Source organism: Bos indicus, chromosome 11 (assembly GCF_029378745.1).
Source record: "Bos indicus isolate NIAB-ARS_2022 breed Sahiwal x Tharparkar chromosome 11, NIAB-ARS_B.indTharparkar_mat_pri_1.0, whole genome shotgun sequence".
In the NCBI taxonomy this organism is placed as follows: domain Eukaryota; kingdom Metazoa; phylum Chordata; class Mammalia; order Artiodactyla; family Bovidae; genus Bos; species Bos indicus.
In genome coordinates, this window is record NC_091770.1 from 93,057,632 (window position 1) to 93,069,282 (window position 11,651).

Below are 11,651 nucleotides of genomic sequence, written 5' to 3' on the forward strand. Positions count from 1 at the left end.
AATATAGGAAGCTTGGGGCTGGTGCACTGGGATGACCCAGAGGGATGGTATGGGGAGGGAGGTGGCAGGGGGGTTCAGGATTGGGAACACATGAACACCCGTAGCAGATTCATGTTGATGTATGGCAAAACCAATACAATATTGTAAAGTAATTAGCCTCTAATTAAAAAAATTTTTTTTAAAGATAAAGCATTTTAGTATTAATAAGCAAAAAAATAAGCAAAAAAATATAATACAAAAAATTTTTAAGTAAAATTTAAAAATTACCATAACCTCATGACCTAGAGGCAGTGACTGGTAATATAAAATTACACAATCACTTTGGAAAGCAGTATGGAAATTCTTATAAACATAAAAATACTTTATGTTTATTAAAAACTCAAAAATATTCATAGTATTTTATGTTAGGAAAAACTAAACACAAATTAAATGGTCATCAACAAGAAAAAGATGACCAAGTCATCAGTAAAATGCTGTACACATAAGATTTGTCATTTTACTAACTAAAAATTATGTATCAATTAAAAAAAAAAAGCCAGGAAACTGGAGATAATAAGCAAAGGCTTTGGGGATGATTCATCACTGGTGCACAATAAAGATTAATACCAGCTGAATGTGCGCTTCATCTGAATACAAGGGAATGAGAGGGTCAAGGGTAATGTTACCCTTCACCTCACAAAATTTACCTTCAACTCACCAATTTTCTCTTTGTCTCGTGTGGTGGCTCAGACGGTAAAGAATCTACCTGCAATGCAGGAGACCCAGGTTTGATCCTGGGAAGATCCCTGGAGAAGGGTATGGCAACCCACTCCAGTATTCTAGTCTGTTGAATTTCATGGACAGAAGAGCCTGGTGGGCTAAATGAAGTTCCATGGGGTCTCAAAGAGTTGGACACAACTCAGCAACTAACACGTTCACCAGTTTACTCTTTGTCTTGGGAATCCAATTGATTTAAGTTAAGGGTACTATTTATATGTCCATACCAAAGGAGACAGTGCTGCTGAGAATTCTATTTCATTCCAACCAGTTTGCCTACAAAGGTCTGTATAGTCAAAGCTATGGTTTTTCCAGAAATCACATATGGATGTGAGAGTTGGGCCATAAAGAAGGCTGAATACCAAAGAATTGATGCTTTTGAACTGTGGTGCTGGAGAAGACTCTTGAGAGACCCTTGGACAGCAAGGATATCAAACCAGTCGATCCTAAAAGAAATCAACTCTGAATATTCATTGGAAGGACTGGTGCTGAAGCTGAAGCTCTAATACTTTGGCTACCTGATGTGAAGAGCTGACTCATTGGAAAAGGCCCTGATGCTGGGAAAGATTGAGGGCAAGAGGAGAAGCGGTCAGCAGAGGATGAGATAGTTAGCATCACTGACTCAACAGACATGAATTTGAGCAAACTCCAGGAGATAATAAAGAACAGAGGAGCCTGGTATGCTACAATCTATGGGGTCTCCAAGAGTCAGACATGACTTAGCAACTGAACAACAACAAATTTTGACTGTGCCTACTTCTAAAGGAAAAATGTTCTGGAGCATGCCTTCGTCTCAGTCAGTTCAGTCAATCAGTTGTGTCTGACTCTTTGCGACCCCATGAATCGCAGTACGTCAGGCCTCCCTGTCCATCACCAACTCCCGGAGTTCACTCAGACTCAAGTCCATCGAGTCAGTGATGCCATCCAGCCATCTCACCCTCTGTCGTCCCCTTCTCCTCCTGCCCCCAATCCCTCCCAGCATCAAAGTCTTTTCCAATGAGTCAACTCTTTGCATGAGGTGGCCAAAGTACTGGAGTTTCAGCTTCAGCATCATTCCCTCCAAAGAAATCCCAGGGCTGATCTCCTTCAGAATGGACTGGTTGGATCTCCTTGCAGTCCAAGGGACTCTCAAGAGTCTTCTCCAACACCACAGTTCAAAAGCATCAATTCTTCGGTGCTCAGCCTTCTTCACAGTCCAACTCTCACATCCATACATGACCACAGGAAAAACCATAGCCTTGACTAGACGGACCTTTGTTGGCAAAGTAATGTCTCTGCTTTTCAATATGCTATCTAGGTTGGTCATAACTTTCCTTCCAAGGAGTAAGCGTCTTTTAATTTCATGGCTGCAGTCACCATCTGCAGTGATTTTGGAGCCCGAAAAAATAAAGTCTGACACTGTTTCCACTGTTTCCCCATCTATTTCCCATGAAGTGATGGGACCAGATGCCATGGTCTTCGTTTTCTGAATGTTGAGCTTTAAGCCAACTTTTTCACTCTCCTCTTTCACTTTCATCAAGAGGCTTTTTAGTTCCTCTTCACTTTCTGCCATAAGGGTGGTGTCATCTGCATATCTGAGGTTACTGATATTTCTCCCAGCAATCTTGATTCCAGCTTGTGCTTCTTCCAGCGCAGCGTTTCTCATGGTGTACTCTGCATATGGGCCCAATTAAGACTGACCATGGGTAATGTCTCAGGCCCTCTATTTAGAGATAATCCCATCATTCTTTGTCTTTCCTCTTCTTTCTGGTCTTCTAGTTTAAAATCACTCAGTCAAAACCAAGTCTTTGCGATCCCTTGGACTATGGCCCGCCTGGTTCTCCTGTCTATGGGATTCTCCAGGCAAGAATACTGGAGTGGGTAGCTATTCACTTCTCCAGGGGATCTCCTCAACCCAGCAATCAAGCTTGGGTTTCCTGCACTGCAGGCAGATTCTTTACCATCTGAGACACTGGTGTTGCACTTCTTCCTACAAATGGACAAAAGCAGCAGCTCTGGAGACCCTCATCTTTCTGCATGCCTATAGAAGGCAGTAGAGCTGAACCAGAGCTGATTATCCAGAGAAGTGCAGTCTGGGTTAGGACAGGCTCAGTTCTGTTCAGTCAGTCAGTCGTGTCCAACTCTTGGCGACCCCATGGACTGCAGCAAGCCAGGCTTCCCTGTCCATCACCAACTCCTGCAGCTTACTCAAACTTTTGTCCATTGAGTCAGTGATGCCATCCAACCATCTCAACCTCTGTTGTCCCCTTCTCCTCCTGCCTTCAATCTCTCCCAGTATCAGGGTCTTTTCCAATGAGTCAGTTCTTCACATCAGTTGGCTGCAGGATTGGAGTTTCAGCTTCAGCATCAGATCTTCCAATGTATATTCAGGACTGATTTCATTTAGGATGGACTGGTTGGATCTCCTGGCTGTCCAAGGGACTCTCAAGAGTCTTCTCCAATACCAGAGTTCAAAAGCATCAATTCTTTGGTGCTCAACTTTCTTTATAGTCCAACTCTCACATCCATACATGACTACTGGGAAAACCATAGCTTTGACTAAATGGACCTTTGCTGGCAAAGTAATGTCTCTGCTTTTTAATATGCTGTCTAGTCCTTTAGGATTGACTGGTTTGAACTCCTTTCAGTCCAAGGGAATCTCAAGAGTCTTCTCCAATACCACAGTTCAAAATCATAAATTCTTTGCTGCTCAGGTTTCTTTATAGTCCAAGTCTCACATCCATTCATGATAACTGGGAAAACCATAGCTTTGAGTAAATGGACCTTTGTCAGCAAAGTAATGTCTCTGCTTTTTAATACGCTGTCTAGGTTGGTCATAGTTTTTCTTTCAAGGAGCAAGTGTCTTTTAATTTCACAGCTGCAGTCACCATCTGCAGTGATTTTGGAGCCCAAAAAATTAGTCTCTCACTGTTTCCATTGTTTCCCCTTTTATTTGCCATGAAGTGATGGGACCGGATGCCATGATCTTAGTTTTAGGACAGCTAGTAATTGGAAAAAGTGGGAGAACTAAGGCAGCTGAAGTGAGATCACCTAATGAAAAATAAAGGCAGGAAAGGGATTCAATATTCCTTTCTTGCAAATCACCTCAAAGCAAGAGTGTAGTGTTTTTAACTGCCTCTCTCACATGTAGTGCTGAGTCAGGGCCAATACAGGATGTTTCCAGGGTTTGTTTTTCCAGGAGATGAAGTATTGGGCCAAAGCCAAACTATAATAATTTCCTGAGACATTTTGTATACAATTTAGAGAGAAGCTATCAATGAGTTTCTTAAAGACCTGCCTAGACAATAGTAAGTTAGGATTATCACTGTAGACACATATTGCTGTTACATTTGCTGTAGCACTAAGACAGGGCGCCTGCCTTTGAACATCAGTGACATACTGAGACTGTCAGCGAGCAGCTGCTGCTTTATGTTTCTGTAACCAGGATGACACCTTGGTTAAAGCAGGCACCTGAGTACAAGAGAGACATGCTGCGGTCCTCCACCCTGTATGGTGGAATCTGATTGGTCTTTTAACTACAACAGATTTAAATTGGGTGGAAAATTATACTGGAAGGAACTCAAAGAGTTAAAAATAGAACTGCCACATGATCCAGCAGTTTCACTTCTGAGCATTTTCTTGAGGAAAACAAACACACTAATTGAAAAAAAAAAAGTGCACCCTAACGTTCACTGGAGCATTGTTTACCACAGAGAAAGTATGAAACTAATTAACTATCCATCAGTAGATAAATAGATTTTAAAACAATGTGGTATGCATACAAAATAGAATACTACTCAGCCAGAAAAAATGAGATCTTGCCATTTGCAACAACATGGATGAACTTAGAGGGTATGATGCTAAGTGAAATAATCACACAGAGAAAGAAAAATATCGTATGACCTCACTTCAATGTGGAATATGAATAACAAAACAAGCAAAACAAATGAAAAGTCTCACATGTACAGAGAAGAGACGGGTGGTAGCCAGAGGAGATGGACTTTGCAGGGGAGAGGGTATAGTTGAAGGGAACTAAAAGATACAAACTTCCAGTTATAAATAAATAAGTTGTGGAGATGTAATGTACATCTTGGAGAAGGAAATGGCAACTCACTGCAGTATTCTTGCCTGGAGAATCCCAGGGACGGGGGAGCCTGGTGAGCTGCCACCTATGGGGTCGCACAGAGTCAGACACGACTGAAGCGACTTAGCAGCAGCAATATAATTTTAAGAAATGAGGTCAATAGTATTATAATAACTTTGTATGGAACAAATGATTACAGACTCACAGCTGTACAGAAATAACTAGTAGTTACCAGCAGGGAGAAGGAGAAGGGGAGGGGAAACACCGGGGTATGGAACTTGTTAAAAAGGGTTACTGTGGGATTATATGAAATTGTGTAAGTGAAACTTTTAAAAGTTGTAAAGCACTATAGAATTTAAAGAATCTTTCATTGAATAAAAACAAAACACTAAATGAAACAATAACAGAGACAAATACTATATGATATCACTTAGATCAGATCAGATAAGATCAGTCACTCAGTCGTGTCCGACTTTTTGAGACGCCGTGAATCGAAGCATGCCAGGCCTCCCTGTCCATCACCAACTCCCGGAGTTCACTGAGACTCACATCCATCGAATCAGTGATGCCATCCAGCCATCTCATCCTCTGTCGTCCCCTTCTCCTCTTGCCCCCAATCCCTCCCAGCATCAGAGTCTTTTCCAATGAGTCAACTCTTCACATGAGATGGCCAAAGTACTGGAGTTTCAGTTTCAGCATCATTCCTTCCAAAGAAATCCCAGGGCTGATCTCCTTCAGAATGGACTGGTTGGATCTCCTTGCAGTCCAAGGGACTCTCAAGAGTCTTCTCCAACACCACAGTTCAAAAGCATCAATTCTTCGGCGCTCAGCTTTCTTCACAGTCCAACTCTCACATCCATACATGACCACAGGAAAAACCATAGCCTTGACTAGATGAATAGACTATTAAAAGACAAAATAATGAAAAATTTAAAAAGACAAACTTGTAGATACATACACCAAACTATATATTAGCAGTAGGCAAAGAGAAAGGGAAGAGACAAGTTAGGGGTAGAGAATTAAGAGGTACAAACCACTATGTAGAAAATAAATAACCTACAGGGACATATTGTTCAGCACAGAAAATATATCCAATATTTTATAATAACTATAAATGGAGTATAACCTTTAAAAATTGCAATTCACTATGTTGGATACCCGAACTTACATAATATTGTATATCAACCATACCTCAATTTTAAAAAATTTAAAGAAAGAACTTAACCTCAAAACACTGCTCCAGGTCCATCCATGTTGTTGCCAGAGCCAAGATTTCCTTTTTTCTGGCTGAGTAATATTCTACTTTGTATGCATACCACCTGAACTCTGAAATACATACATTTTTTTCGAAAGCTCCTTTGTTAAATATGACAACACATTTTGCCTGACCCTGTGCATTAAAAATACATTAATAATAACCTAATCCCACACAGAAAAAATCTAATCCACGTGCACCCCAGACACTGGCAAGCACATACACACCATTGATCTCCCTCAACTGAATCCCCTGAAAAGTACAATGTTCCCACATTGACTTATGATCTGCCAGATCTAGACTACACCTTGGTCCATACCTGAATCCCCTGAAATAAAAGTACTCACCCACATAAATATTTGTCCACTCATGATAGACCATCCTGGGGAAACTGAAGCATAGTTTTGAGATGATGTACTGAGGTTCAGAAACTCTGAGATTAGTGCCAACATGTTAACAGGAAGCCTCAGGGGTCCCCTGTCCTCTTGGAGTCAGCAGCGCTGGCTGTGATTCCCATTTGCTTTCTCTGCCTACAGAGATTCAAGGACAAACTCCTCTGAGAGGTGCTCACATCACGACTCCCTCAGCCTAATAAATGCCCCAGAGACCAGCAGAGCAGATCTCAGACTCATGAGAAGCTGGCTGGGCTTCCACAATCAGGAGAGTCCTCCCACTTGAGTCAGACCATCTCTGCCTTCTGAGATCTGGAGCTGGAGGAGCAGCGTCATGCTAGGGACCAGGTGTTAGGGAAGAAATGGGGGTTGAGGTCAGGAAAGGGAAATGTGTTATCCCTTTGGAGTAGTATGTCGGCTCCTCCTCCATCCCTACTTCTCTCCTTGTCAATCAGCCCAGAAGTACGTGGAAGACACATGCAGAAGCTGAACTTTGGCTGAGAATCAGATTCGACCTGATGAACAGACGCGGTGCACATCGTCTTCTGGAGCAGCTGGGAGGGAAAGAAAGGCATCTGGACGTGGAGGTGAGCTTCAGAAGCTGGCCACTCACTTGGCTACTCCAACCCAGTTTGGTACTTACTCTTTTCTCTTTGATACTTTCAAATATTTCATGGATTGGGAAGTCATAAGATCCAAGTAACATTTCCATATGTCACTTGGTTTTAAATTCATCCAGTTGGACTTCTAGGCACCTATACCATATGTTTTGGTGGAAGCAAAATCCTTCAATAGAAATAAGAGGAAAGAAAGAGTTGTATTCCCAGCATCATTTATATACCCTGTCCTTTTAGAGCTAATCTTCATGATTCTCAGATCCAAAACCTTCCTCTCTTTCTAGTCATCAGCCTGGGTGTTCATCACTTCTCTGACCTAAAGCAATCAATTCCATTAATTCACCAAATCTCCACTAATTTTTGTATTGCACATTCCCCAGGCAGCCCTTTCACAATGACTCACTTTTGAATATTGATCTGTGTGTGATGTATTGCTTTACAGACATAGTGTCTCCCTTGTTATTCATAAAATATCAGGAACCAGCTTGTGAGCGGGTGATGCAGGATGAACCAAACTCCTCATTGTTTGTCTTCACCAGAGGGCACTGTTCACTGCACGAAACCAGCTCCACACACCAGACATGCCCCAGTCATTCATGGCCAATTTTTTCCACCCGATTTGGCCCGTTAATCATGGATATTCATATTTTCAAATTCCACTACAACACAGAAAGGCCACCTCTCTAGCAAATACAAGGATAAATGCTGAATATGGGAGAAGAAAGTGTGTCAGAGGGTACAAGGGCAATTCGAGTAGGAAATTTTTAGAACAATGAAAACAGTGCCTATGTTGATGGTGATCGACAATTAACATAGCGTAACTAGAGGAGGGGAAGCTTAACACTGGAGAGCATAAACTTAGAGTGAGCCAGCTTGGAGTTAAACCTGATTGCTTCTCACGTCCTTAGTGAACTTCAGCAAACCACTTCACCTCTGTAAGCCTTAGTCTCCTGAAATGCTTCATAATTCCTTGGGATTTAGTGGCATGTTTAGCATAAGCTTGGTTCATAATACTTACCCATAAATATTGGTCATTATTATCAGCTTTAATTACTGATTCATCCAATTCTTCAGTGCATAAACAAATATTCTTTCCATAAAAAGCTGACAAATCCTGAAATTAGCTGGACAATTTGGCAGTGAGGGATGTGATACTTTACGTACATAAATTAATTGATTTTCAGAACATCAAGAAATAGAAGATAAAGGAAGGTGACAAAGGGACTGATGAGGATCAACAGCTTCTCCTGCATGCTGACAATATGCTCTTCTCTCTTCTAAGTGTTTTCATGCATTATTTCACTATCTTCATGAGAATGTGAATATTTGTGTCCTATATAACACATGAAGTACTTGAGGTTTAAAGATGTTTAATAACTTATATAAAAATATGAGCAGTTAATTGTAAATGAAGTAATGTATTAATTTAACAATGTTAAATAAATTAATATATTAATAAATTCATATGTAATATATGACTTTAAGGCCTTCCCAGGTTGCACTAGTGGTAAAGGATCTGCCTGCCAGTGCAGGAGTTGTAAGACGTGGATCCAATCCCTGGGATGATCTCCCTGAGAAGGGAATGGCACCTCACTCCAGTATTCTTGCCTGGAAAATTCCATGGGCAAAGGAGCCTGGCAGGCTATAGTCCCTGGGGCCTCAGTGAGTTGGACACGACTGAACGACCAAGCACACCAACGCACACAAGACTTGATGTCCTGAGTATGACTGGAAGACACATATTTACATGTTTCTCATATGTATCTTTGAACAAATATATGAGAGAAGAAATTTTAAAACATGAATTGTATAGTTAACAATGGATTCCTTTCTGTGCAAAAGTGGTTTAGGACAGGGGATTAATGAAGGGAAGAATGATTTATGAAAGAGGGGAGACTTGCATAAACTGATGATAGCATGCCGTGAGTTCAGGAGGAGTTAACCTGTGAAAGGTTAAGAACCCTTCATTCTGTGTCCAAACAAGGAAAAACCACTGTTGAATTGGATTCAATTTCCTCTCAGATATTCCCTATTGATTATTTTGGCAAATGCTTATTTCTATCGAAGACACACAAGGTCTAGTTTTACAGCAACTGAATTTGCTTTGGTAAAGAATGGGGGTCCTTCATGTTGATATATGGCAAAACCAATACAATATTGTAAAGTAATTAGCCTCCAATTAAAATAAATACATTTATATTAAAAAAAGAAAATGGAAAAAAAAGTACTCTCCACCTCCAATGATCTCTATCTGCTTATACTAATAATACCCTGTTTTTAAAACAAATGTATCACTCAGTTCAGTTCAGTTCAATCACTCAGTCATGTCCAACTCTTTGCGACCCTATGGACTGCAGCACGCCAGGCTTCCCTGTCCATCACCAACACCCAGAGCTTGCTCAAACTCATGTCCATACACTCGGTGATGCTATCCAACCATCTAATCCTGTTTTCCCCTTCTCCTCCTGCCTTCAATCTTTCCAGCATCAGAGTCTTTTCCAATGAGTCAGTTCTTCATGTCAGGTGGCCAAAGTATTGGAGTTTCAGCTTCAACATCAGTCCTTCCAATGAATATTCAGGACTGATTTCCTTTAGGATTGATTGGTTTGATCTCCTTGCAGTCCAAGGGACTCTCAAGAGTCTTCTCCAACACCACAGTTCAAAAACATCAATTCTTTGGTGCTCAGCTTTCTTTATAGTCCAACTCTCACATCCATTCATGATTACTGGAAAAACAGTACGTTTGACTAGATGGACCTAGTAAAGTAATGTCTCTGCTTTTTAATACGCTGTGTAGATTGGTCATAGCTTTTCTTCCAAGGAACAAGCATCTTTTCATTTCATGGGTGCAATCACCATCTGTAGTGATTTTGGAACCCAAGAAAATTAAGTCTGTCACTGTTTCCATTGTTTTCCTATCTATGTTCCATGAAGTGATGGGACTGGATACCATGACCTTAATTTTTTGAATGTTAAGTTTTAAGTCAGCTTTTTCACTCTCTTTTTTCAATTTCATCAAAAGGCCCTTTAGTTTCTCTTCACTTTCTGCCATAAAGGTTGTATCATATGTGTATCTGAGGTTATTGGTATTTCTCCCAGAAATCCTGATTCCAGCTTATGCTTCATCCAACCCGGCATTTTGCATGATGTACTCTGCATATGAGTTAAACAAGCTGGGTGACAATATACAGCCTTGATGTATTCTGTACTGCTACGTGTATGTATCACTACCTGATACTGTATTACATATACTGTTTGTGATCATCTGACTTATCACCCAAGCTACATGAATTACACAAAGGCAAGAATTTCTGTTCTATTGCTGTATTCCCAGCAGGGACACAGATTTCATAGACTAGGAACTAAGGAACTTGAATCAAGGGGTCCAGCTGTGATGGTTTCTAAAGGAAAACCCTTCTGTTCCTTCAGGTTTCAACATAAGGCCGTATGATCACATGGATTTGGGAAGGGAGGACCACATCAAGGGACCAAGAGGGTAATAAGCTTTCCCAGCACAGCTGCTAATAGTGCCCAAATAGAGGACAACAAAGACTTGCTGGGTTCTTGTAATTTGGGCTGTGGAATTGGAGCATGATAAATAACAAACCTTCTTGTACATAGCTAGACCAAAGTCAATGGAAAGACTCAATCAAAACAACAGTGTCTCTGAGTTCATACTCCTGGGACTTTCCTCGCGGCCAGAGGACCAGAAACCACTCTTTATCCTCTTCCTCATCATATACCTGGTCACCATAACAGGGAACCTGCTCATCATCCTGGCCATCTGTTCTGACCCCCAACTGCACACCCCCATGTATTTCTTCTTGAGTTTCCTGTCTTTCATTGACATTTGCTTCTCAACAACCATTGTCCCCAGGATGCTGGTGAATTTCCTGTCAGAGAAGAAGACCATCTCCTATGCTGGATGTCTGGCCCAGATGTATTTTACATATGCCTTGGGCAACACTGATAGTTATCTTCTGGCAGCCATGGCCTATGACCGCTATGTGGCCATCTGTGACCCCTTCCACTATATCACCATCATGAGCCGCCGCCCCTGTGTCCTGCTGGTGGCCTTCTCCTGCTCACTGCCTCACTTTCACTCACTCCTACACATACTTTTGCTGAATCAGCTCACCTTCTGTGACTCCAATGTTGTCCACCACTTTTTCTGTGATATCAACCCTCTGCTGAAATTGTCCTGCTCCTCCATATTTGTCAATGATCTCACAATAAAGACAGAAGGGCTGGTGTTTTGGGTGACCCCCTTCCTATGCATTGTTTTCTCGTATGTGCGAATCCTCATAGCAGTTCTCAGGATCCCCTCAGCTGCAGGGAAACGCAAAGCCTTCTCCACCTGTGGCTCCCACTTTACTGTGGTCATCCTGTTTTATGGAAGCATCTTTTATGTCTATTTACAGCCCTTGTCCAGCTACACTGTTCAGGACCGAGTGGCAACAATTGTCTACACGGTCCTGACCTCCATGCTCAACCCTTTCATTTACAGTCTGAGAAACAAAGACATGAAGAGGGGCCTGGGGAAGCTGCTGGGCAGGAGGAAATCCTAG

General features: G+C 41.5%; 1 protein-coding gene across 1 annotated transcript; it reads left to right on the plus strand.

Moving 5' to 3' along the window:
* Positions 1-10,718: 10,718 nt before the first annotated feature.
* LOC109565862 (olfactory receptor 1L8-like) lies at positions 10,719-11,651 on the plus strand. Its single transcript, XM_019969817.2, has one exon. The coding sequence runs from the start codon at positions 10,719-10,721 to the stop codon at positions 11,649-11,651; it is 933 nt and encodes a 310-aa protein (XP_019825376.2).

Bases quoted from the DNA above. Each gene is read 5' to 3' on its own strand.
- LOC109565862 (XM_019969817.2), top strand. From the start codon at position 10,719: ATGGAAAGACTCAATCAAAACAACAGTGTCTCTGAGTTCATACTCCTG.